A 27794-nucleotide genomic window follows, 5' to 3' on the forward strand; every position below is an offset into this window, starting at 1 on the left:
TGCGGGCTGGAAAGGAAATGCATTTTTAGAGAAAGACAGAAGCAAATATTACAGCACACAATTATTCCTTGTAAATAATATTGGTTACAGATCTAAGATCCCTTTTTCTGTTAGTGAATCACAGTGAGCCAAGCCTCCTCTCTGTTGGGCAATATTTTCCATCCATCGGCTGCTCACAGACACGTTGGGTATCGCTGAGGAGAAACTCAACCCCGTGGCATCACACAAAGCTTCCCCCAGCGTCAGCGACATGACAGCCGTGGGCTCACGGTGCCTCTCCTCCAGGGTCAGTCCCTTGGCAGCATGCAGGCTCATCCCAGCCCCTCAGTTCATGGCACAAGGGAGTGAAGTGGCACGGGCAGACACCCAGCCTTGAGCGACCTCTGTAGCTTCCCGCACTGCTGTGAAACTTCATGGTAATCTTGGGAAGTCATTGCAGGGTGAGATTTTTAAAGGTGTTAAGCACCTTACGCACAGATAGAGATTTGGGACTGTCAGTCAACTTAGGCTGCTAATGCCCTCTGATTTCATTCAGTGTAGTGATCTGAAGGTTAATTGGATTTGACTGATGCTTTCAAAATACCCAGCAGTGTCCTGTCTGCACTTCTAATCACTCATTCTCTTTGGAAATACACTCTTATGCCTCCCTGAGCTTTGGTGAAGGGTTGGGCATTGTAAAAGTCCTGCCCCGTCTTCCCCCCCATAACAGAGCCTTTATAATGTGAGGCACTCAGCCGTGACAGTGATGGACACCCGACAGGTACCATCAACAGAAACTGCCTAAGAGCATCCAAGCAGCTGATAAGGAGCTATGAGCGCCTTGCAAAGAGTGAGGCGTATGAGCAGTCATGTCTTGGGCTATGTATTCTTAAACAGATCATTTTGGTCTCAAGCAGAGAAGACTGGGGAAAATCACTGATCTGCTTGGACACCGATAAGAACTGAGTGTGTCAGGCAAGCTCTTTAGGAGATGCAGAGCTCTTGTATCTATTAGATGTGAGCTGGTGTGAGGAGGGAACACATGACTCCTGTTCCACTCTTGGGCCTTGTGGATGTGCACAGCAGCTTCACGTGTGCTGGGACTCTGCAGGTTGGACGTGGCATGGAAGCAGAGCTCCTGGCCTTGTCACCAGCCCTGTGCTCCTCTCCTGCTGATTCCCACCACTGGCAATTATTAAACTATAATAACCCTTTACAGACCTTGGGAGGCAGGTCCTGCAGGAGCAGGATTCATTTGCTCAAATCCATACACGTAGTGCAGGCAGCCAGAGTGCCTCTGTCACTGGAGAGAAGACAGCCCTTGGTGCGGGGAGACAAACGCTGCCACAGCAGGACCTGCTGCATTCCCTGGGCTGCAACGGGAATTGTAGAATCTCAGAATCACAGAACAATTCAGACTGGAAAACACCCTTAAGATCATCAAGTCCGGCCAATTAAAGCTAATTTTTATTACTACTGAGGAGGTTATAAAAAGAAATTACTTTCATATATCCAGCACCAAGGTCTGCTATGGACCTTGTCAGGGCTACATAAGACACCCAAGAAAAACTCATTCCCTATTTTTCTCTTGGTTTTGTCCCCTGTCTTGTAATGCCCTGATAAGTATTCGCTAGGACATAAGTCATGTGAGCCTGGAGTTCTGGAAGGTGCAAAAGAAAACCTATTGGGAGAGGCCCTCTGGGCTGATCTACTGTGTAAATACCTACAGGGCAAAGCCAAGATGGTGCCATAGAGTAATTCCCAAGCAGGGACACTGGCAAAGGAGAAGACCAGGCAAGAGAGAGGGGGCCAAGAGAGATCACAATGTAATTACCATGCCTGGGCCCAGAGGATGAGAATTACAAGGTAATTGGGCAGCAACCCATTGCTGTGTAAATGCATGGTTATTTCTGTTCCATAAACCACAATCCAGGTTACATGGTAATTACTTTGAGGTCCATTAAGTGTAATTATACAGTAATCTCCAGGAGCCAGTAATTACCCTCATGTTCCAAAGTATCTACCACTTAAAACTCAGCAAATTTCACGCAGGTAGGAAGCAGTCACATGGTTTTCAGACTTCAGTGTCTTGGCCCATGGGGATGGCCAGGACAGGGTCAAAAGTTACTATTTCAGCTGGAACTTTCAAAGCAGAGCACTGGGCATGCTAGAGGAAGAGTGCTACACGTCTAAAACCCAGCCAGTCTCCATGGGCCCCCTCTAGTCAACAGCAGGATCAGTACCTTCAGAAGGCTGTTCCTCCCAGGCTGCCAGCAGTGCCCCAGAGCTCAAATAAATTCTTCTCTGGAGATGCCAACCCATCCTTGGAGAGCAAATACAGCCCATGAGGTTCCAGTCAGGCTCAGATGTCTCTTCTGGTTGCCAAGCCAAGGCAGGTAAACTCTACACTTGTCATTATGACCAACATATTATATTTTACTTAATTTATTATACTGCAAATTAAACTTAATGCTCAGGAATGTCAATACCTCTTGCGCATCACTTCCACCTTTGGCTCACAGTTTCCAACGTGGGGTTCACCCTAACCATCAGAGATAACCTAGGCCTTCCCATAGTCTGCTCTTCCCACTGGTCCCAGTCACAGCACATCCCAGTGGCAGGGAAATACGACATCCCCAGGACAAGCACCACGGGAATGGTCCTGTGATCCCCTCTGCACCACAGGGTGAGAGGGCCCAGAGAAGCCCTTTCATGGGGCCCACACAGCTGAACCTGCTCTTGTTTTTCTTGTCCTTTGTAAAATCCCATTTTGACCTGGAAAGGCAGGAAAAATGACTCCCAGCCAAAGCGCCTGGGGATGAGCTCCTGGGAGAGGGGGATGTGGCACTCTGGAGATGTGCCCCAGGCATGAAGGGACTTGGGGGGAGGGAGGCCAGATGGCAGTAGCCATGACTTGGACTGGCTCTTGCCTGACAGTGCTCCTAGCAGGGAATATTCCTGCTGCAGGAATGTGTGAGATTTTGTTTCCAGGCAGTGGCTGGATCAGCACAGTAGGAAAAACCTGTCTCCCATGTTTAACAAGCAAGTTTCCATGCCTTCAAAGCACAGATACATTTGGTTGAGTTCCTACAGCAGCGTTAATGAATGTTTTTCCCTTCTCTGTCTTTCAGGGATCTAAACTACAATGAGCTGCTGGAATTCCCTGGGGCTATCAGGACGCTGGGCCGACTGCAGGAGCTGTAAGATTTTCTATTTATTCCTTTTCAAAAGCATTCCCCGATGGAGAGTGACCAATAAAGCATCGCATGTGCTCTGACTTGAGGACAGCACTCAGTCCAAGCCTTTCTTTTGTCTTTCCCAGCCCTCTCCACCATGCACATGAAAGCAGTTTATCCCCTTAGTTTCCATCAGCTCTAACCACCTCACCATCAGTCTCTGCACCATGGCTGGTGGAGGGGAGTGGGAGATCTCCATCAGGCTTGGAGCCAGTTCCTCCTGCAGCTCTTAATTTTGTGGCATCTGAGGGATTCAAAGTCCCTCTGACCTCCACTACTTCTAATGCCCATTCCCCAGCTTGGGACCACAACCATGTAGTTATCTGTGTTATTGTGAGGCCATGGCTTCTGCAGGCCTTGTGCCACCTCCTCTGACGTGAAGAAACTGTTTGATCTCCCTTAGGACAAATTTACAAGAAGGAATTGCAAAAGTTTACAACCATTTTAGTGGCTAGCTCTCTCTCCACTAACTGGTCAGCCTGGGAGACACTAAAAATGGGAAACCATCCCACTTAACACTGATGAAGGTAGAAGCCCCAAGATGGGGTCAAATCAAGTTGATGTGGATCCACAGCATCCTGTGGACGCTAAGTCTGTGTTATGCTGGTGACAGGCTGGGGTGGCACAAAAGCAGCTGCTTTGGGGCTGCTGGCAAGGTTGGAGTAAAAATCTGACACTACTTTTTTCTTTTACTGGAAGAATTCTCAAGAGATTTCTCTGATCAGACCAGATGTCGTCATTACTGTGACATTCAAAATGAGAGTAAGATCCTTAATCCACTTTGAGATGGCTTTTGAAATGCCTGTCACTAAATAAGAGGCAAATTTCAAACAGCCATCCAACTAATCACTCATGCAGACTCCTCTGGGATTAAACAACCTGGAGATCACCCAGAGCCTGGTCTTGGTCCTGGACGCAGGATCCTGTGGCTGCCTTTGATGTATAGGAGGTCAAACTGTGGCCACAGAACTCTCTTCTGCTGCAAAAGTTTGCTTATAGCAATTTTCTCAAGCTTAACCAAAAATATCACAGCTAGATCTAAAAATACTTTAAAGTCACATGGGCCAGTAATTCATGGTAGGCTGCACTCTGGTTAACAGCTCTGGAGCGATAATGGAGACCATCCATAAAAATTGTAATTCCTGGAGGGTATAAAATAAGTGTATTTTGTTTGCTCCTGTTTCCTGACTTGGAAAGTGTTAAACTTTAAGTCTTTGTGTTCTTGAAGGGTTCAGTGGAGTGACATGTAGAGCACCAAGCTACACACAGAGTAAATACAGCAGAATGAGGGCTTTGTCCTGTCAAAGGACAGACCTTGTTCACTTGCTGGGATTATGCTGTAGCTGGAACAGAGCCTACACCTCCTATTTTACATGTGTTTTGAAGGCTCTCCGCCTTTAAAACTGTTGAGGAAAGAAGGTGTCTCCAAGCCTTTCTCATCCATTAATATCAAGATATTTGTTTCTCCCAACAGCGGTTTTCATAACAACAACATCAAAGCTATTCCAGAGAATGCATTTGTTGGGAACCCCCTCCTCCAAACAATGTAAGAAAATAAAACAATTTTTCCTAAATCTTTATATTCCCCAGAAAGGAATATTCCTTGATGTCTTTGGTTGGGATTTCTGACAGTTGTAAGCGTGACTGCAATTTAACATTTGTTATATAAGGGCCAACACAAGCTGAAATTAGCTCCTTCTCAGCTGTGCCTCAGGGGTTTTGCCATGGGTTTTCCTTTCCCCACAGCTGAACTTTGCTGCAGTACGGGCTGATAACAATGAAGGAAAAATATATGGGTGGTCTGCATGGAAATCTTGCTGTGAATAACAGAATTTTCTAAACCCTGGTTGACATCTGCCTATGTTTATTCCTTGTGTTTAGAAAAGCTGCTAGCCAGCTCCAGCAGTAGCTATATGCTATAGCAGTAGCTATAGGGAGCTGGGACACCAGGTCATTGTTTCCCTACCCCAGACCCATGGACACGAGTTCTACAGATAAATACACCCAGTTGTCAACTCATTTCCCCTCTGACCCAGACACAGGTAGAGATTTTTGGACAGTTCTTCCCTGTACCACACTGATATTGGAAATCATGGCAAGTGACAAAAGTTCTGCTTGGCCAGTCCAGGACTTAAGTTATAGGAAAAAAAAACCATCTGAAAAGCCATGGTGACACTGGGCAAAAATAGTCACTGCTCCAGTCAAAACAAACCAGCTTATCCCCATCTTCCTGGGGCACAATCCTTGGAGTGACATGGGGGTGGGACACATCCAGAATACTCATGTTTCCATTGGATTTGCCCATCTAAAGTCTTTCACAGTCAGTGGGGGAAAAGCATTTCTTGTAGGAGGTGATTCAACTCCTCCTAAAGCTAGTTGGATCCTAGGAGAGTTCACTTCTCTCCACTGACTGTCACAAGTAGGAAAGATGCTGGTGCTGTGGATATGTAAGATCAGAGAAGGTGTCATCAAGTGCAAGGTGTTTCCCAGCAGGGTTACAGCACTATAGCAGGGGCGAAGGAGAGCTCTGCATCTTTCTGGTGTGCCTGGCTCAACAGGACCCTAGAGGCCCCTTTCAGAGCAGCAGGAGACCTCAGCTGTAGCAATGTTCTGCCAGGCTAGTGGGAGAGCTTGGGGTTATCTGGAAAACAAGGGTTCCTCACAGAATAGCCAGTACCTCCTACATAGCTTACTACTAGTTTCTCCAAGGCTTTTGTCTTGTAGTAGCATCTTCTCTTTATGCGCAGCAGAATCTGACCAGTTACTTGCTTCCCTTGCAGCCATTTTTATGACAATCCCATCCAGTTTGTTGGACAGTCTGCTTTCCAGTACTTGCCAAAGCTCCACACTCTGTAAGTTCAACAACCACATCCTCAGAGTGGTAATACATCCAAGCTCCAAGCCCTGTGAGCTGGACACCTTAGTGGCCTCCTCCCCTCCTCTTTTCTAGAGCCCTTGTGCCAATAGAAGACCCTGATGCCACTCTTCTGGCCAGCCCCAAAGGCAGTGAGCCAAGGAGTAGACATTGCAGATGTTTTCTGCTGAGGAAGAATAATTTTGAGAAGGTCATTTTGGAGGGAGCAATTAATTCCTCCTGCCCAGCCAGCTGACAGGCACTGGAGTCTTCTAGGGTCTCCAGAGATGCATAAGGACGAGCAAAGACCACACTCACAAGTGCCACAGCTTTCGCTGCATGCTGCTCAAGCCAACACTGCATTGTTGTGTAGTTACCCATATACAAGGACACTGAGGGCATGTGCCCAGATCTGGCTCCACAAGATGGAGAAGCAGAGGAACATATGTCCCATAACACAGACACCATGGCACAAATAATCTTACTGGGCAGCCAGCAGTGACAGCGCTCCTTTCACACGTATGGCCCTAAGCCTGCTCCAGGGCCACCACCATGTGTTGGGCACCATCTGGACCACAACAGCAGCTCCATGTTGGCTGGTCTGGACAGGCCGGCTTTTCAGCTAACCTGTTGTGGTACAGCACCAAATAACTGAGGCAGAGGCAACCTCAAAATCTCTATTTATAAGCCCCACCCATCCTCTCACTGCAGGAACACACACTGAGGCAAATAAAATAAATCCTTCAAATACCCATACATTCTTTAGATCCAAATGCACAGACATGGGCAGGCTTGGGTGGGATGCCCTGCTTACATTCCCATGGTAATTGTTTGGGGTTTGTTATTTAATTTGGGTAGACATGGTGCCAAGAATGTCAGTGGTTGGGGGAGGGTCTGAGTTTGCGGAGCCTCCTTGAATAGAAATGCCCAGATCTGGCTCACTGCAACTGCACTGATCCACCCAGCCGGCTGTGGCATGCTGATGAGAGGGGCACCTTTGGATCTGGGCCTCTGATCACCACATTTGGGTGTGAGGAAGCTGATGAGTCTGGGACTGTGGGCAGTTGCACTTGCTTTCAGGTTCTCTGGACACTTCATTTCACCTTCGTTTCTCTGCAGGTCACTCAACGGTGCAACAGACATCAGAGAATTCCCAGACCTTAAAGGCACCACCAGCCTAGAAGTTTTGTGAGTGGCAACTCTCTCCCTTTTACCCTGCTATTTGTGCTCTTCCTCCTTCAAGGTGGTCCAGGCTGTTTCAGCGAGGACAACTTTCACAGTGCTGTGCAGTTGGTTGTCTTCAGCTCTGCCTCTCCCTGGTCACTCACCTCTCTGCTTCGTTTCACCCCTGTGGCTCCTGAAAGCAGCTTTCCTCTCTGTGAGTTGCTCTCTCAGTACTGTTGAGTGTCCTCCAAACTTATTTTGATTTTTTTCCTCTTCCTTCCCTTCTGCATCTGTGAAGGAATTAGCCTTTGGGTGCAGTGCTTCCACCGAGACGCAGTGTCTCTGCCCATCCTGGGACCAGCACTGGCAGTGCAGTTCAGTGCAGGAAACATCTGCCACCCAGGCTGGGGGCTCCTGCGGCTGGTCTGGTCCCATCCTCACACCACCAGACCCAGAAGAGCAGGAGCCTGGAGGACATACTGTATCTGGCCACCCACGGTTCTCCTCTCTAGGGCACTGTGCCCAAACTGGGAGCACAGCGGAGCACCCCAGTCCCAGAGCGTGACCTGGCCATGCCTTGCCTCAGGGACACAGGGACACACTATCTGTCCCCCATTCAGGGGTTTCTGAGGCAGTTGTGGCTCCAGGTGGATAACCAGTCTGGGTAATGGGGAACTGGGATGGTAGAGCATGCCACAGAGGGCACTTCCACCTGCCTTCGACATGTCCAAGGACAGCAGTGAATTCAGTACTCAGCAGCATCCCAGAATTTTTTATAGGCACATTTACCTTTACCAGGTCCAGCAGCAGTGCCCATTTCTAAATCAGGGTTTTTTTCTCTCCAGGTATTTCATTATCCCATTCATGTCTCTCCTGCCACCATCTGGGACTGGTAGCGGGGTTTGTGGGTCACAATCTGTGCACTGGCTCTCAGTAACCATTTCCTCTCTCTCTTACACTCCTCTAGGACCCTGACTCGTGCAGGCATCCATTTACTCCCCAGAGGAATGTGCCAACAGCTGCCCAGTCTCCGAGTCCTGTAAGTAACACATTTCTCTGTCCTGCCTAGCCTATAGAAAAGTGCCATCAGAAATTGGACCTTCTTCTTGCCCAGCTCAGGGAGAGGACCAGCTATAGAAGATCATCCTGTGGTTCTTGTTCCCATTATCTTTTCCATGCAGAAAACATCACCTTCTCAGGCACTACCTTGAGCTCTGCAAGTTCTTGAACTTTCTTGCTTCATCCCAGCATTATGCTCTGGACTCAGGGCAACAAGCAATAAAGCACATCCACATTGGCCTCCTCCTTGCTCTGCACCAGTGGAAACTGCCTGCCCCATGCAAGGAGACTAGAGAGGGTGGAAGGGGTGGTGGGCAAGAACAGCAGCAGCATTTCAGAGCTCCTGGCCACACATGGCACAAAAGCCAGGGGTAAATCACATTCACACAACGCTCTGCCCCAGCGTTGGCTTACTGCAGTTGGAACCCCAGCAAGGGCCATCGTCTGGAGGAAGGATTCTGTTCACATCCCAGGAGGGGACAGGCCCGACCTGATGGAGACCTACAAGGCCACATGGCCATGGACCCTCACGAGGTGCAGCAGTGTCAGATCAGGGTTTTACTCAGTCTCTAAGTTGCTTTGGCTTTACCTGCTTGGCAAGATGCTGAATGATGCTGAGTGGGGGAATGTGGTTTTTTCTTTAGCTTGGTACATGATGAAATCAGCATCTCAGAAAGACAACTGCATCTTCTCAGGAATCACACACCTCATTCCTGAGATCCCCAATTTTGTCTGCAGTCGAAGACATCGTCAGGAAATGAGTCATGAGCCAGATTTATACAAGTTTGCAGCCTTAGGGCAAGCAGGAGGCTCGACTCTCATCAGTCTTTATACAAGCAAGCTGAAAATGAAAACAAGCTTGTTCCAGGAAAGCAACAGGAGTGAATTCTTCATCACAGAAATTGGAAACAAGAGAAAAACATAAAAATAAAAGAACACAAATTGTAACTTAGCAGATCACAGCATTTTGGCTCCAGCTGTCCCTGTAGGGAAGATCTCTCATCTTTAGACATCTGGACTAATTCAGTGGACATCTTGCCATGCAAGTGCAGCCTTTGGAATGGCCCAGGATGTAGGGTCCCAAGTGCTCTGTTTATGTTTGCAAGTTATCAGACTGTAAACCTTCACAGCAAAGCCTGTTCTTCGTGCTTCTCCCCTCCCTGTGGGAGAGTTTTTTTGGGACACCCCACCTTGTCCCTTGTTCCTTGTTCCTCTTTCCCAGTTAATTTTGCTGACATCAATTGCTTTGCTTTCAGAGTTTGGAGAGAGAAAATGTGGGCCAATGTTTGTGCATGTTTACATCTTTCTTGCCTTTGAAGTGCGTTGGTCTTCCGTCCCTGGAGAGCTGGTGGTTGTTCTTGCTGCTTCCCCCACTTTGCCAGCCCCTTGACAGTTCCTCAGGTTGACATTATGACTGTGACACATCTCAACACAGATGATACAGTTAATGCTGCATTTCTGGCCTCCTACTGTTCATACCACGCTGCAGATTTTCTGCAGAGGTCTTGCACAGGTGCTGTAAGAGCCACCACAGGGCATGAGGCTCGTGGCTGTGCTGCAATGCTGGTCTGTGCATGGCCACTGAGCCCAGCACACCCAGGCAGGGCAGCCTTGCTGAGCTTGAGCTTGGCATCAACCTGACATAGCCCTGCTGCTTTTGTCCAGAGCTTCTGCTCAGGGCACAGATTTGTCTTTCCTCTCAAGCAGAAATAGATTAAACTTCCCTGAGTCCCTGAGAAGAGCTAAAGTCCCTTGATACCACCAGTACCTTCACCCTGGTGTGTTCACAACACAGCATCAGTGACTGAGGCTGCTCTGCTGGTAGATACTGAGCTGCATCTGGTAACCCTCACTCTGGAGGAACCAGAAATAAGTCTGGAGCTGTGTTCTCCCTCCATCACTGTCTGGATAAGCCACTGCCCTGTCAAGCCTACTGGATTGACACAGGGACCAGGGAAAAATGATTGATGCTATAGCTCTTTCTCCATACTGGCTGACAGCCTCCAGAGCCAAGCAGAAAACTTTTGCTTGCTTTTTCCTCCCTCTTGCATGCCACATTGAGAACTGGTAGAGAAGGGGTTGGTAAAAAAAATATAATTGAAATGTTTTAGCAGCAATTTATTAGCAGAAACATGGAAACTGAGTTTGTGAAGTCAGCAGAGAGGCCACATACAAAACTTTAACCTGGGGCAAATTTCCCTTGAACAACCACAAATCCAGCCTCTGCTGGTGGGAGCAAGAGCTGATTTTAAGCATTACTCCTTACCCAGCCCATTTCAGTTTTAATAAATCCACATTTAGCTGTGCCAGGATAGGGTTTCCTCTGACTACCAGGTCACTCTACTCTGGATGCTGATATGACACTGGACCATGAAGCAGCGGGAACAGGAGTTTGCTGGGAATTGCTTTCAAGCAAGATCACTTGAAAGAATGGGGACCAGAGGTTTTCAGTCTGTAATGTCCTGTACTGAATTCCTGCCAGTGCCACAACCCCTTCCCTAACCCTGGGGAGAAGCCAGGAAAGGCTGAATGGAGAGCAGGCGACAGGCAGTTGGGTTTGCTGTGCCAGGAAGGAGGAAGGGCAGCGGGATGGCTGTTCTGCTGGCCAAAACCTCCCCAGGCTCTGCAAGAACATCAGCAGATTTGTGAGCTACTTCATCCACAATGGCAGGACGGGACCTCTGGCTTTGCCCACAGAAAAGCAAGGCTGTGCGCAGTAGAAGCTGGCACAGATGCACTTCACAGCTGACTTGGGGCTGGGGAAGAAAAGCCCATCCCAGCTGTAGAAGCAGCTCCATCAGTCCACAGCTTGTGCTGGAGAGAGCTGGGATGGGGCTGGATCAGTAGGTAAACCATCAAGCCTTGCACAAAGATGCTCAGAGCAAGTGTCAGGTGTGTGCACAGTGGCAATCCCCCTCACCTGGGGTTACCACTCTCCACAGCTGTGCAAAATGGGAGTCAGGTCACTCCCCTCTTCCAGCAGTATTTGCTTTCCAAGAGAGGGCTTGGGGGCACTTGCTTTTGATCTCCTAACATTACTGTACTGGTCCTTCCCCTGCAGAGAACTGTCACACAACCAGATTGAAGATCTGCCCAGTTTCCACCGGTGTCAGCGGCTGGAGGAACTGTAAGTAAAGAGCAAGCCCTCACTTACACCATGCTCTAGGGCAAAAGGGCTGTTTCAGGGACAGAGGCAGCTCCCACACACAAAACTCAACCTTCATCAAGCACTGGGAAAGCTAAGCATTATAACTCACTATTTGGACTGCAAATGGACCAGAGCTCCACTCTTTACCCCTGTTCAAATGCAGAATAAAAACACATCCCCTGTGCATAGGAGCTTCATTCACTCAGGTCTTTTCAGAGGTCCCAGCCACAGCAAACAGAAGTAGGATGTGCCAGAACTGAATTTTATATCACTAACTCAAGTCACAGTATGAGTTAATCAAGAATTTATCTATACCATAAATACCTTCTCCTTCAAGGAGGGGTCTGCGTCATGGGCACAAAGCAGCTCTTATCCACACCACTCAGGGCTTGCCTTTCCACAGAGAAGACTGATGTTTTCTTCATGTTTAGCACTTGAATTGGGTCTTCTCTGGGCCCTGCGGGGCACCTCTGTTGCTCCAGAACAGTTATTCATGTTCAGTTCAACGTGTCTGGAGATCTGGCCCTACATTTCAAATCTACAGAAGTTCTTGGCCTTAGACTCCGTGATTTTTTTTATAGAATTCTGCAACCTAGCAGAATAGATGTGTGGGAGCTGCATCACCACAAATTACACTGGAGAGGTTATCCCTGCGCTCTGCAGCACCCCAGACTGGATGGCCAGACCAGTTCATCCAGCCTTAGCAAAACCAGACACTAGGACACTGGGTGAAATCATGTGAAAATGAGAGTTGCATAGTCCTTGCTGCCTCTTCAGGAACTCTGAGGACACAGTTAGAGCTGCACATATTTTTATCTAAAGTACCCCTAGGAAAATGTTTGAAAAAATAGAAAAGATGTCAGAAAAGGACAAACTTTCAGAATTCCAAACCTGTAGTTTCACACATTGTGCCTGAATTTCTTCTTACAATATTTTATAATACACGAAATTCAGATTTAACATTAATGTAAAAGCATAGTAAATCCCTCTTTCAGACTAATTAAGTCAAACAGACTGTGTCTTAAATCAGCATTTTCTTACGAAACGAGTATTTGGTCCCTTAAGCCCCAAGTTAGCACCCTGTAAGCCCCACCCCCACCAGGCACCCACATTCCTGCTTGGAAATAGTTTGGAATTAAGTCTGGTGGTGTACGGTGGTACAATCTGGCATGAAACAACTTAGGTGTGCCAGTCACTCTGCTGTAACTGCCAGTGTGCAGATTTTTAGCTGCAACACACAGGTCGTCCCTTGCAGCTAAACATCCTTGAATTATTTTCCACTACCTTGTTCCAATACTCCCTCTTCCCAAGCTCCACCCTTCCTACTCAGTGAGACCCCCCCAAATTTGTGCACAGTTTCCCACAGCAGTTTGCAGGCTTAGGGTGGAGCAGAGTGGGAAACCAGCATGGCTTTTGAGATAATCGTGCACCTTGAACCACTGCACATCAATGGCACTTTACCGTGCCATGATGGCATCAAAAGGAGAGGCTGTCTGAGCCCTGGAGCTGCCCATAGGAGAGACTGGCTTTGATCTGGTTTGTTGCTCATCCTGTTTACCCCTTGAAATAAGAGTAGGTCTCCCAAGCTCGAATGCCAACTTCCACTGTGACAGTTCGTGTCTGCTGCCACAGGACAAAGATCCCTACAAAGTATAAACGCTGCCTTCGGCTCTTTTCTCAAACCAGTTTCTGTTTTTTCAGTGGTCTCCAGAACAACAGGATCCATGAAATCAGAGCAGACACCTTTGTGCAGCTGATGGCCCTTCGATCCATGTAAGTACTGTCTGGCAGAAGGGAACAACAGAGCTTTTGGCTGGGGGAAGGGGAACCACAAGCACCCAGCCGGGCTGATGTGAAATTTCCCAGTCCCACTCCCTTTGCTTTGCTGGGAGACTTCGCTGTCTAGTCCCTCTTCCACTTCCCCTTACGAAGGAACAGGGCACAGACCTTCCCTCTGGCATTCCTTCTGCCTGCAGACACCCCCCATAAATAGACTCATTACCTGCCAGCCTCGCTGCCCACACGTGCAGACACTCCACACCACGTGCTCTAACCACACGCTGTATGTTGCACAGCACACATTATGGACACCTGCCTCCTAAAAGCTCACGGAGATGTGGACTCATGGCAGGGATTTACCATGGCATACATGAGCTCGAGCACCCCTTCCCCTCAACATGCTAGTCCTGGGCCATGCGCTCCTGGAACACCCATGCAGAACATCCCATTTGATTTGGGACTGTCTCCCCACAACTCAAAAGTATATGTTAGACATATCAAGTGCACACAGGCTGGCACATATCATACACGCATAGTGACCTTGCAGTAGACAACCCACTTCAGTGCTTGGCACCTTTCAGAAGCCAATAAGGCTCCACAGGGCACAATTCTCCCCGTGACATGTGGGAAGAGCCCCCCAGGTGCTGGTAGCCTTTATTTACTGTTCAGTTAGGAAATGAACTAAATTGCGTAAAAGGTTTTTCCCATGGACAGCAATTTGAGTGTCATTTAACAGGCCGGCATGATCCCATGAGTGTCATATAAACCATGTTTACAACTTCACAGGAACACTCACATATTACATGTGACACTACAGACAAGCATGCAAACGCCCACGTGCTGCTGCCACACTATAGTCACACAAATGTATGGCTGAGCATGCAAGCTCTAGCATTTGTCCTTGGATACGTTCTGAGTCCCTGTGGGAAGGATTCACCTCACCTACCTTCAGCCATCTGCAGTGTGAGAAACACATCTGGGCAGGTGCCTCCAGCCCCCTTCAGAGCTGGAGAAATAAAGATACTTGTAGGAGACTGCTCATGTAGTCAGCCTTAGGGGAAGCAATGCTTCCTGATACGGCGGTTCCTCTCCACTGATGGCAGGGGCAGTTGAGCCCTCCAGCTCAGATGGAAGCAGAGCTTATTGAGGAGCCTTGGTGAATCCAAACCAACTGTACATCACAGGAGACGCTCTAAGATGACCTTGGTTCACCTTCCAACAGCCCCTGACCCACAACTGTGATGGCATCAGGAATTCTCTGGCACTAAGGCATAACCTGTCTACTGCTCTGAGGTTTAGCATGTTAGCATAAAATCCCCAAATTTACAGAAATTTACGCCAAAAAGCAACCTTTCCTATTGGTCTCAGTGGAGGAGCTCCTCCAAGGCAAACTCTTGTGCCCTCTGATAGAAATCACCCATATATAGACCCAAACATATTTGCCTCCAAGGAGCTGCAATGAGGCAGAACTTGCTGCCGACCAAGGGACTACAGATCCCACATCTGCTTGCATCGAACCCCTTGAGCAGGCTGGTGCCAGCAGCTTCACTGCCCTGCTCTGCACCCCTCTTACTGGTATGTCCTTGCCTTGCAGAGACCTGAGCTGGAATCACATCCAGTTTATTCACCCTGAAGCCTTTGTGACCCTACACTCGCTCACCAAGCTGTAAGTCACAATTACATTTCTTTCACAGTGGGCCATCGACAGCAGGTATCTGAGGACCTCAGACTGACTCCCCAAGCTACCAGGACACCTGGATTTTAGATATCAGAAGGCTGCAGTGCTGAGGTGCATGTCTCAGCACTGACGTGGGCAGACCAAATCCCAAGGTTTCCTACCAATGTTAAAGGGATGATAAAAGCCCAGAAGGGCCATCTTCAAAATGCTCTCACCCTGAACACTTAAACCTCCACTTTCTGACGCTTTCATACCTGCCTTAGATGCCTTTATGAGTGATCAGCCTGATAGACCATTTCAGCAAGACTCATTGCAGACCATACTTGCTGGCTCTGGAGAGGTCCCCAGTCCTCAGCCCCCTCACTGCCCTCACTCGTGGGTACTTTATGGGCTGGGGGCTACAGTCATACCTGACCTACTATGGGGGAAGTGGTGGGGGAAGAGATTGCGTGGGGTAGATATGTGCACAGGGAGGTAGATACCACCCAGAGCTTTCAGCATGGGCATTAACCCCTGCCCCTCAGTTTCCCCAGGGATTGCAGTATCAATCTGTTTATCTCCAGAGGATCCTGGTCCCCATGCAGCATCCAGCCCCGGTTCAGCATCATATTTGAGGGAGCAATCAAGGCAGGCAGCATGGCTCTCCAAGCCTCTGCTTGGCTGAGATACCACTAGCAGCAAAACCCTAACCATGGTTTCCCTCTCTGCTTTCCCTTCATCAGGGACTTGACTGATAACCAGCTGGTCGTGCTGCCTCTGGATGGTTTGGGTGGACTGACCCATCTGAAGCTCCAAGGCAACCCGGCTCTTTCTGAGCCCTTCAGCAAGGAGAGCTTCCCCAAAATAAGGTACCAGTGGTGTTAACCCTCTCACTCCTGGCACTCAGTACAGCCTGTACTTGCTTATAGCAATCAGCCCCCTGCGTTCCTTGTGTCTCTTGCTTTCCTCCATTCTTTCAGGCCAATAGATTGAGGAAGCTTCATCTGCTGCTAACGTGCCTCATCTTTTAAAGCCTTCCACAGGAGAGCAGTGATGTACTCCCAGGCCTGCCACCCCCACCCGAAACACACACACACACAAGTAGAAAGCATGGAGCAGGCCCAGCTCAGGGCTCCCTCCTCTCAATGGAAAACATTCCCAGAAGCCAATCCTAGCTAATGACATCCAGCTTTCCTTCAGTAAACTCTGTTTGTGTGGCCGTGTCTTGTCTGCTATGGATTAATGAGGGGCCTGAATGAGTCAAACTGAGCAAGATGAGCCACGCTGCAAAGTCTGGCTCTCCTGAACCTCCCTTAGTGGTGGGTCTCCAGCCTGGCATCTGCCCTCAGGCTGAGGGGTCCATGGTCCTGATGACTCAAATTCCTGTGAGATGAAGGCATCTTTTCCTCTGGTCTCCCAGGTAGTTCCCCGGGAGCCAAGGATGCATGAGCTGCTGCTCCCACTCATCCAGTATGGATTCCCAAGGCTGGGCCTTCTCAAATTTAGACACCCACTGCTGAGGTCACAGGCCACTGCGCCAACACTGGGCTTAATAGCTCAGGTTGGATGAAAAGTGTGGAGCTCTCACTTCGGTCTGCCTCAGCAGTGATGGCTGCAGGGCTTTCCCTTCTGACTTTTTTGACTCCTCATAGCTGGGATCTGCTGCGTGACTGGTTTCCAAATGACAGGGGATCCCAGAAGCTTCTGGAGGGCTTTCAATGCCCAAGATGGCAATCCCTTGTGCAGAGCAGGTCAGGTTCTGCAGTTCCAGAGGCATTCCTCCTCTAAACTAATTCCACTGACATCTGTGGAGCCAGTCTGGATTTGTACCAGACAGACTGAATCTGCAGGAGTGGTTCATTGAACCACACCAGGCAACGGACCCATTAAAATTTCCTAAATTTTGGGGTACTGCCATTAAGTAGTATTGGGGGCATATGTCTGGAGGAATCATCTGAGAATAGTTCTTAGCCATCCTGGGAGGATCTGTACCTCCCTGCCACCTTTCAATAATAGGATTTAATTTGGAGCTTATAACAGGAAGCAAGCTTGTATACAGTTTCCATAGCCTCCCGGGGCTCAGCCAGAAATGTTTGGGAACTTAAAACAAAAGCATATTTTTAGAATATAGAGTTTCAACATATTTACTGATCTTGTCAGAAGACCTTAATTGTCTGGAAAACCTAACGTTCCCTTGCCTTCATCAGCAGTCTTCCTGACTTCCAGCAAAGAAGCAGGAGTTTGCTGTCTTTGATGAAAATGCAGCTGCTGACTGATCGCCTGGTATTTCATCCAGATGACGTTCAGCTGCTGTTTAATTAACCTTGTAATACATGCTATAATTAACAGCTAACAATTCTACTGTCAAGTAGAAATCAGACATACTAAAATAACTTGCTACACTTGAGAGACCCAAGATTTCCCTGCCTGAGCTGGCAGGGGTGAGCCATGCTCATGAAACTGGAGTTTGGAGGTGCCTCTCTGACCTTCAGCAACAAGCAAGGAGGACCTTGCACTTGCTCAAGCTCTCAAGAAGCTTCTCACCTTGAATAAAGGATTCCTTGGGGTAAAAGAAATGAAGAGTCCACATGCACATGGCATATTGCCAGAGGGCATGGGAAAGAAAGACTAATTCAATCTAGGGAGAATGGCAGAAAGGATTTAGGAATTATCCAGGAACTTTAGTGCACTTTCCAAACCTGGTGTTTGACAACATCCTATTGACAGTGTCTTAAGTGTCAAAAGTGGGGCGGTGCAGAGACACAGTGGGGTGACTTGGGTCTGCACTCTGTCCTACAAGGAGTCATTCACCAACGTCCTGCTCCAATGTAACCATCACCTGATAGGCTGGCTTTTGTCATATGTGGAAATCAAGCAAAAACTGCAAAGCAATGGAGAGTCAGGCTACGGAGGTGACGCACCTGAAAGTTCTGCTTTCCCCTTTGCAGAGTCCTTGAGGTACCTTACGCCTACCAGTGCTGCGCCTATGGAAGCTGCAGCAGCTTCTTTAAGATGTCCAACCAATGGGAGGCAGAAGACATGAGCCCTGAGGAGGAGGATCCCCACAAGAGGACTATGGAATTGTTTCCAGGTCATGCTGATAATCACTGTAAGTAAACTGGGAGGAGTGATCAATCCATGGGTAGAGCCATGCTGCAAGCCAGGATGCGATCCTGCATTTGCAGGAGTGGTCCCACTGCCAGCCATGGAGTTACACCTGCCTCTGGGAAGGCAGACTGATCCTCCTTCAACCCTGGTGGCCAGTTGCTGTGAATGGGCTTCAATTAGTGTCACTGCATTGGAGAAAGAGCTGATCTGGCACATCCAAACCTTCACGGTCTAACAGAAAGACCTGGCAGTCCTCAACAGCATGGACACATTCGCTAGCTTGGCCTTGCTGACTATAGAAGGAGGCTACCTCCACGGGAAGGTGGCTGAGGTTACATGGGACAGCTTCTGGGCTGGGGCCATTAGGCAGCACAGAGCCTTTGGCAGGACATCAGGCTTTGCTGCTACAACACACAGAGGATGAACCCTAGGATTAATCTGAATAAGAAAATGAACTCAAGGAACTGGAATGCGCAGATGGCTGGAGTTAGAGAGACCTGTGTCTGTGCTACTTGTGCACATACCCTGATGCTACAGCAAAGGTCAGGGTTAGGTATGAACAAAAGTACACATTTGGGGAATAGGATGAGCTCAGCACAGGGGCTAGCCGAGGCAGGGCAGAAATGGCTCCACAGGTAAAGATAAGCAATGGTTTCTCTTCAAGAGTCAGTTTATTCTGTGCTCCAAAATGCAGTTCTGTTTACAAATGAAATCTGTTCCATGAAGGCAGCAGAGAAGTGTGCAAAGCCCATCTCCTGCATCCACAGACTCACAGCACAACAGCAGCTCCAGGCAGAAAGCTGGTGTGATCCTTTTGCAAGGGAATCTCAGAATAAAGAAAACAATGAGCCCTTTGCTTCCCCTGTAACTGTTAGAGAGTGGGAATAGCATTTCAGGACACAGCCTGGATGCTGCATTTGTTTATATGTTTGTGTAAATACAGAGGCCACATGCACCTCTGAGGTCTGAAACATGCTGTAGGCAAAACCACATCACGCTGTGCACCTGCAGATGGGGAGAGGGCTGAGTTGACTCACCTGCTCCAGGGAGCTCTGTGCATCCAGCCATAACCAGGGGCTCTGCAGATTCTCCTCCTGCATCCTAAGCAGGCAGGACCAGATCTGGAGACAGATACTGTCCCAGAGCAGTTGGAGACCCTGTTACAGCAGTGATGGGAGGCAGGATGATCCAGACACTTTATGACACAGCCAGCAAGTGAGTCACAAGCCCTGCATTCCTGCTCCTGCCATCTGCCCTGCCCTGAGCCTTCACAGACTCTGAATAAGCTTTGGCAATGTACACAGTCCAGCCAGAGGCTAGCAAGTGTGATTCCTACCAGCATGATGTGGCTCCTGGAAGCATGGTAGACTTGGTGGTTACGCTGGGCAGACAGTACAGAGGAGCCATATGTTACGGTCATTGCCGCAGGAGTTTCTTCTCAGCTGGGTCAGTTTTTCCATCATTAATGCAGCCTGTACTTTAACAGTCCTTGTGCATACAGTTTTGGTGTTTGCCTAGCAAATCGCAGCATCTGTGAAAAGACCTGGTTTGCAGCCGGGGCCCATAGTACTGCTTACAGACCTGCTCTTGCTGGGCACCAAAGCATTTGATGTCTCGGAGAATACCTTCTTCTGCCCCTGTCAGCAGGCCAATACCTACCACAGGCTCCCAGGCCTCCAAGTGAGTCTCAGCCTCATGGATTATATGTGCGTTCGTGAGATATTAGGACCAGAGGGGAATGCTGACTGATTCTAAGATGTGCCACATAAGACTATTAGCAGCTCATAAAGGCTCACATTTTCAGATGTTAAAGCACTGGGTTTGTCTTGAAATATCAAACCACAGAGGTGCAAATGTGAAATGCACAAGAATATCCTTCCTTACTATGTGCCGCTTTTGCAGATGACTCTCCTTACCATCCAGCAATGCATGGTCTACCCTTGATGTTGTGATACTGCTATTTCACTTAATTGTTGCCTTATTTCTGTTCCCAGTGCTTCCTTCCTGATGGCCACCAGTGGTATTTAGCTGTGTTATATGAATCTTGTAACACTTCCTCATTAAAGAGGAAAAACACTCACAAACATTCCTTCCATGCAAGAGATAAAGTGGTCTCATTAAAGGAAAATAACCTGGGGCTCTGTCCCTGCAGTGGCGGGCCCAGTCAGGGTGCTTGGATGCTGTGGGAGAACTTGTGAGAGGGATGGGGCACACTTCCAGGTAGCCAGGTCCTCTCAGCCCTGCGTAGCGCTCCCAGCAAGGGACTGAGGAGCCCTTTACAAACAAGTCCACAGAACCTCACAGCTGGGTGGTGAAAGGTGACCTGTCTCAGGCAGCCATGCAGGGGGAGGAACAGGTCCCAGTGGCATAGGCCTGCTCCAGCAGCCAGGCAATGCTGCCTCCCACAGCACGTCCCGTTCCTGCATCTACCCATCCCTTAGCTGAGCCCAGCATCCAAGGGACTGCCTAACTCCAGCCACGGAGCGCACATGGTGCCGAGGACCCCAGAGCCAGCTCAGCTCTTTACCCCCCTCCCAGGGCTCTGGATGTCCAGGAATCCCCCAGACACCACCCAAGTGCGTCCAGTCGCATCCAAGTAACGGCCACCTGAGGCCCAAAGGAATATGTTTAGTGATGTCTCACTACTCTGTCACCTTGTCACAACAGATATTTAAGGTCCCATTTCCAAAATCTTTGGTGCTTGGGTCATGTCTCTTTGGATTATAATCGGCAGCATTTAGCAAATAGCCCCTGCCCCAAGCCTGTCCGGTGTGGCCGGGCAGCAGCCCAGAGGTGGCATGGGGGCTTGTCACACAGGACATTCACCCAACGCCTCCCGGCAGCTTGCTCCTGACACCCTCCTGAGACTGGCTGCAGACAAGAGAAGTACAAGCACTACCATTGCCACGGGGCACTTCCATCACAGTCCCAGCACCTCACTTCAGAACACTGCTTTGAGGATACAAAGGGATGTATTTGCTTACAAGCACGTTTGCCATAATGGCACAAAGCTATAGAAAGTGAGAAGGCACTTGGATGGTTATTCTTGACAACAGGACACTGCTTTACCCAGTCAGCACCTCCATTAGCTTGTAAAGCTGATAATTGACTTCTGCAATCATTCAGCAAACCCTGGAGGGTCCTTAGCGCTACACTTTTCCTGCCTCTGTCATTCAAGAAGGCTGCTCGAGTCCCCCAGAAAGCACCTTCCCAGGCCCCTTGCAGCCACCCATGCCCTAGCTCTGAGGGAGAGAGCCATTATCCGCAAACCCCACATGGGGACCGCCCTGCCTAAGGCAGAAATACAGAAGGGAAGAAGCATTCAGCCCACTGTTTTTTGTTCTACTCCTTCTCCAGCAATTGTCCTCCTCTTCCTCCTACTTTAGTGTTGGTACAACCAGCTGCGAACCATTTTCCATGGAAAGGGCCCTACTAGTAAAGTGGTTTTTTTCCATAAGGCCTCAGAAAGTGGAGGTACCTTAGCAAAATTCAAATAAATAAGGGCTACTTCAAAAACAATGCAGTCTGCCTTGCTAGAACACAACAGCCATTTTCTTTTCTCTACAGTTCCCAGGCTGGGAGAAATACTGATTTCCAGCAGAAAGAGGTACATTTTCTGCTTTGAATCCCACTGTGCTGGCCAAGAATTGCTTTGCAATTCACAGCTAGCTCAGTAGTCTAGGCAAAACAAAAGATGACATGTAAATGTTCAACCTATGCTTAAAACCAGCCTTTGTGCATTCTGGCCCTTTGAGAAGAAGAGGGATGGGAGCAGATTACACTTTAACATTACCATGGAATGCGTGGCAGGAAAGCACAAAAAGTTCAAATCTCTGCATTGATTGGAGTATCGTGACTGCACATCACAGCCTCCGCACTGTGGATGGAAAAGACACTGGAGATTTATAAGACTATAAAATACAAGGAGGAAATATTTTTCCATCCCACTGTGAGTGTTTTCTTGCCAGACTCCAAAGCAGCAGTAATATTTCAACTCTTACACAGACAGATTTTAAAAATGGCATTTTTTTCCAAAGCTCATTGAAGCCGAGAAAGCCACAATGCTTGTCAGGAGGCACTAAAGATAGCACATTATTTGTCATGATTCTTTAATCAAATAATCCCAGTCGTATTTTCAAACACAGGCAAAGAGCAGACCTCATGAGAGGCACCATTTCTAAGCAGATTAGGCAACTAAATCCCACTTAGGTTATCCATACCCATACCTTCAGCACAGAAACTCACCTTCCTGGCCAGCGTCTAAGCTGCCAGGTGCACACCTGGGCACCAGCATCAGTCCATATCATCCAAGGGAGAGTTTATCCCACAGCCGCAGATCCAGCTCCCAGGCTACTGGGCTGCAGCAAGCAAAAACCCACATCCTTTCCCCTTCCTCCTGCCTGCAGAAAACCCTCCAAAGATCTCCACTGGGAGGAGAAGGCTATGCTAGTGCCATGGGTGGGGATGGTACAGTGGGACAGCAGCTGTCTTCATTGTGTTCCAGTGCCGTGAATTAGCAGTAAGTAGTTTGAAAAGACGAACAAAGCAGAAAAGCATGTCTTGGATTAGATTAAGAGGATGCCATTCTCCTTGGTGATGGCCTACACCTACGGGCCATCGAAAACACAGCTGAGTTCTCAGCCCCATTCTCTTCCCACAGCTTCTCCTTCAGCCAGGGAGTCTCTGCCTGACCCTCAGAGAGCCAAAGTTTGGCTCCAGGTGCAGCTGCCAGCGTGATGGAGATGCTGGCCCAGCAGGGTGGGCTCTGAGGGCAGTGCAGTCTGGTTGCATAAACCCTACAGATCTGAAGTCTGCAGGCATGGGCAAGCAGGCTGCCCTTGAGCAAATCCAGGACTGGGAACCTCCAGGATTAAAAACAGGGCACCACAGTCCCAAGAAATCATAAGATATAAAATAAAGCAATAAATGTTGAGTTCTCTTGTCTTTTTGCTTCTGAGCCATTTGGTGGGGGGGGTTGGTGATGAAGAATTTGTGCTGCAAGTAGAGGCTAACGTCTCCCTTTGAACAAAGCTCCAAAGTCCTTGTTGATGAAATAACATTGGACAAGGCCTGCCCAGAAAGCTTCCATTTAGAAGATGCATTTGAAGGCTTTGTTTTCTGTAACCACATAGGCTGGAGTATTTATTCTTAATAAAGCATGCTGGGAGGAGGGATCTGCAGTCACACAACTCTTGGATCTTGGGTTCTTACACTTCAAATGTTGGGAGTAACCTTAAAACAGAGGGGTTGGCCACATTGCAACCCACCAACATTTACAAGACCTTCTCCCTCTACAGCTGTGACTGCAGGGGATAAACTGGACACCAGCCGCTACTTTGAAATTGTGGGCTGGGAACTGGCTGGGAAGGTCTGTGTTGAGGACAGGCAGTGGGAAAAGCTTCTGGCCCAGCTAGCCCTGATGGCTCTGCTCGTTCTTCTTTGAGCACCATTTCTCATTGTTTTCTCCCCAGATGACCTAGATGCAGACGATCTCCAGCTGGACCTTGAGGAATCAAAGCTGCAGCCCACTATTCAGTGCACACCAAGCCCCGGTGAGCAGCCAGTGAAACCCTTTGAACACAGCTGAGATCCTCTGAGCTTCTTTAAATCCCCAGGATCCCATGACCTTTCCTGCAGTGTCTCACAGACATGCAACTCAGAAGCCTGAATGGTTGGGCTTTGGCCAAACTGGGGACAAGGGAGGAGCTTCCTTCTCCCATCTGGATGAGGCTGCCCTCCTAGGAGGAGAGGACAGGGTCAGGGTATCCCTGATCAGGAATCCCAGGTATCACCAGCTCCTCCATCTCCCAGCCTGCCTGCACTCAGACTCTGGCTTTCAAGAAGTTCCTGTTCCCTTGCAAGGCTTAGGCTTTGCTTTGTCCCAGCCAGCCCAGAATATTACGTGACAAGACCTTGTCCTTGATCTCCCGATCATACTTGTGGCATTGCAAAGTGCAGGGGTACTTTACTCTGTTTCCTGAGAAAGGGAGAGAAGGGAGGTGCTGGACTGCATTCAGCCACGTTATCCTTCCATCAAAAACATGCCAGCGGGCACAGGCAGGAAGGGACACGAGGAAGCTGCCTTCTGATTTTGTCCCCATTTTCAGCTCAGTAGTGTCCTACACAAGCACAGCTGGAGGCTGGAGAGGCCTGGCTATATCCAGGCAGCCGTGGGACACTGGCTGGGATGGTCTTTTCACCAGTTGCCCCACTGAGTTTGCTGTAAAAGAGGCAAGAAAGAAGAAGATTTTAGCAGACGGCATGCCCGGCTGCCTGGGTACAGAGGTGCTGGCTCTCTGAGGAAAGCCAGCCAAAGACCTCCACTCCCTTTGAGCTGAACAAGATTCCTCAGTTTCCTTTAATTTATTTTGCTCTCTGCTGCCTGGGACATGAGAGCAAAAAGGCTTTGCCATGCATACAGTCATGGGGTGGCAATGCCAGGCCCCAGCCTTTTTGCATTTTAGGAGCTCTCTTAAGTTTGCCGTTTCTCATGACCTTGTTTCTGCCCTAGATAAGATCTGAGAGGATGCCCCAGTCAGCATGCCAGAGGCACGCCAGTGTGGGGTCGAGAGTGCAGGGACAGAACCAAAAGGCAGCTGCAGAAGAGGGCAGATGATGCTGTATGCTCATTCCCAGCCCTCAGTATTCAGGGGCTGCTGGGACCAGGAGAATGCTGAGACCTGGCCACTGCCCTGAGCAGCACCACTGGAGCAAAGCAGTCTATTCTGGGTGTAACTTTGGGGTTTGTTTTCTCCCAGGTCCCTTCAAGCCTTGTGATCACTTGTTTGAAAGCTGGATCATCCGCCTGGGAGTCTGGATCATCGTTCTGGTCTCGGTGCTCTGCAACGGACTGGTCATCCTGGCCGTCTTTGCCTCTCCCAGCTACCTCTCTCCAATTAAGTTCATCATCGGCTCCATAGCTGGAGCCAACATACTGACCGGCATTTACTGCAGCATGCTGGCTCTCGTCGATGCCCTGACCTATGGCCAGTTTGCCAAATACGGTGCCAGATGGGAGACCAGTGCAGGCTGCAGGGTGACAGGATTCCTGTCAGTGTTTGCCTCTGAGGCTGCCATCTTCCTGCTGACGCTGGCTGCCATGCAGTGCAGCATTTCAGTCTCTTGTGTGCGGGGCTATGGAAAGTCACCCTCCTTATGCAAGGTCAAGGCTGCTGCCTTTTGCTGCCTGTTGCTGTCCGCTGTGGCTGCCGTCCTGCCTCTCTTCTCCATTGGGGAATATGGAGCATCCCCCCTCTGCCTCCCGTATCCCATCCCGGATAGGAAGCCCGCCACCCTAGGGTTCACTGTGGCCTTGGTGATGACAAACATGCTCTGCTTCCTGACTATCACAGGCACATACATCCGACTCTACTGCAACCTGCTGAAGGGGGAGTTCAGCGCTGTCTGGGACTGTGCCATGGTCAAGCATGTGGCCTGGCTGATCTTCACCAATTGCCTCCTCTACTGCCCAGTGGCCTTCCTCACCTTCTCCTCCACACTCAACCTCTTCCTCATCACCCCAGAGGTCATCAAATCCATCCTTCTTGTGGTCCTGCCCTTGCCCGCCTGCCTGAACCCCTTGCTCTACCTGCTCTTCAACCCCCACTTCAGAGATGACCTCCGCCTGCTGAGGCAGAAGGGCCAGGACAAGGGGAGCTACCCCCAGTCCTGTGGGGTCGATGACATGGAGAAAAGCTCCTATGACTCCACCCAGGCTCTGGTGAGCTTCTCTGACATCGACCACATATTTGAGACACCTGATTCCCTGGGAGTGCACCCCATCCTTGACAGCTACAGCTTCCCCTCGATGACGCTCATCCCCTGCCAGCAAAGGGTAGGCACTAGGGGGAAGGAGAGGGCCTTCTCTGAGCATTGTCCCTGCCTCAGTGACAGTGAGGTGCTGATCACTTCGGAGAGCCGAGATCCAGCCGGCAGCAGCCTCCGAATAACCTTCTTCCCCTCCCAGCCCATGCCACCCTACACATCTCACTTATAAACCTCCTCTGAGTAGCAATGCCGAACAGCCCCACACCACACACTGAGGGCCAGCCCCAGCGCCGGGTGGCCAGCAAGGTGACAGCAGGCTGCTCCATGTAAAGCACCAGTACAACCCATCTACCCTCACTCCCCATCATATCTGCCTGGGCAACAGGCACCACCCTGCCAGCTGCCACTCGCCTGGAAGGGCTCTGACTGAGCTCCAGATACCCAGGGCTGGCCATGGGAGGAGATAAACCTCCTGCATGAGTGTTTCTTCCTCTAGGGACTGCCTGGGAGAGAGCCCCACCAGCTCAGGAGATGGGTCAGGGAGACCCTCCTCATTGTCATCCTGCAGCATCGCTAGCCAGGAGGAGCCTGCAGCAAAGCCAAGCATGTCTTCTTAAGGCAGAGGTGTCTTAGCGAAAGCCATTGCTCTGTGGCAGAAACACATGGAAATGGCTGATTGCAATGACGTGACCACCCATAGGGACCTCAGGCCTTGTCCTCCGGGGTCTTCTGCAGGTCCCACAGACCCCTGGAAATGGGCTTGTGTCTGCCCCATGCCATCAACTGGAAGAGCAGAAGAAATGGGTTAAAAGCAGTGTGTCCATGTGTGCACCTGAGGTTTGGACCACCTCCACTTCATCCATTGGAAGCCTCATGAGCTGGGCAGGGCCCCCACTTTCAGCCAAGACCAGGAGCTGGCGATGCTCAGTCCCTCTTTCAGTTTGACTCGCAGGGTCTAACAAGGGGTCTCTGAAATCCAAGGCAGCCAAATCCAAACACCTCCCCAGAGAAACCTATGTGCTTTGCCTGAGGTCACACAGCAGCACCTGGCCAGGACACCCAAGGGAACGCTGAGCTGCCTCCACCTTCATCGCTCCCTCCACCTCTGTACCCTTCACCACCCCGGGACACTCCGGTCTGTAGTCACTGGGCTCCTGGTCAGGCACAGTGAAAATGGTGTCTCACTGCCCCCAAACCTCACTCCTGGAAGAGGCTGTTGGTTCTTGCTTGCATGTCCCCCATGCAGCATAGCCATTTTGGGGGCTGCATTTGCCCTCCCCTATTTTAAGGGCAGCTCATGTAGAAGGAAGGAATAGAAATCATCCTTGTGGGATGATGGCATCAGGAGGGCACAGGCCACTGGGAACAGTCTCAAATTCGCTCCCTGCAGCTCAGGGATCTCCCAAATCCATCCTCTCCATCACAAAACCTCCCACTGCCACCCAACACAGCAGGGAGCCCCACAGTCAGAGCTCAGGCCCTGGGCAAAGCTTTGGTTCTGCTGACAATACTGCAGCTGTATGTCATTAATTCTTGTGAGATAATAAATGAGCCCCATTGCTGACCAGTGGCTGGCTTGTGTCCTCTTGCATGTGAAAAGCACCTTGTTGGTTCATTCATCAGCTGTCTGCCTGCCTCTCCCAGCCAAGCCAGGAGAAGTTGTGCCTTGGAAGTTGTCTGTATTGCCTGAGTGAGGACTGGGAAATTGCACTGTGCCCACATAAACTGGCATCATCCTCCCCACCCCTCTTCTTCAGAGGGAAGAGCCAAAATGCTCGCCCTTATGCAGCAGAATTACACCACCAATGTCCTTCTCCAGACCCCATGGGCCAGACACACCTGGTTTCACCCCATGCTCTGCTCCTTGCCTGTCTGTGTTCATGAGCAGGACAGAGTCTGCTGCATAAAAGCTCAAGGACATCATATAACAGGGTCTCCCATGCAAAGACAGACTCCCCAGCCAAAGCCTAGCTCTGCTTCCCTTCTCTGCATGTAAGCCATGTAGCCTTATCTCAAGAAGAAAAACTTGAGAGATCAGCAGGA

At 49.6% G+C, this 27794-nt stretch overlaps 1 protein-coding gene and 1 long non-coding RNA gene across 11 annotated transcripts in view; one reads left to right on the plus strand and one right to left on the minus strand.

Annotated features, from left to right (window-relative positions):
* The window catches only part of LGR6 (leucine rich repeat containing G protein-coupled receptor 6), a 141233-nt gene extending 113915 nt beyond the window's left edge, over window positions 1-27318 (plus strand). For all 3 annotated transcript variants that reach the window (XM_080367437.1, XM_080367439.1, XM_080367438.1), the window contains 12 exons: window positions 3111-3179; window positions 4690-4761; window positions 5996-6067; window positions 7189-7257; window positions 8201-8272; window positions 11354-11419; window positions 13142-13213; window positions 14814-14885; window positions 15620-15745; window positions 17825-17985; window positions 23456-23536; window positions 24743-27318. In XM_080367437.1, the coding sequence (XP_080223563.1) occupies window positions 3111-3179; window positions 4690-4761; window positions 5996-6067; window positions 7189-7257; window positions 8201-8272; window positions 11354-11419; window positions 13142-13213; window positions 14814-14885; window positions 15620-15745; window positions 17825-17985; window positions 23456-23536; window positions 24743-25980 (2170 nt within the window). In that variant the 3' untranslated portion in view covers window positions 25981-27318. The remainder of the gene's footprint in view (window positions 1-3110; window positions 3180-4689; window positions 4762-5995; window positions 6068-7188; window positions 7258-8200; window positions 8273-11353; window positions 11420-13141; window positions 13214-14813; window positions 14886-15619; window positions 15746-17824; window positions 17986-23455; window positions 23537-24742) is intronic.
* LOC308054513 overlaps window positions 1-27794 on the minus strand; it is a 113480-nt gene that overhangs the window by 66010 nt on the left and 19676 nt on the right. The window lies entirely within an intron of this gene.

This window comes from Falco punctatus, assembly GCF_963210335.1.
Source record: "Falco punctatus genome assembly, chromosome: 17".
Classification (NCBI taxonomy): Eukaryota; Metazoa; Chordata; class Aves; order Falconiformes; family Falconidae; genus Falco; species Falco punctatus.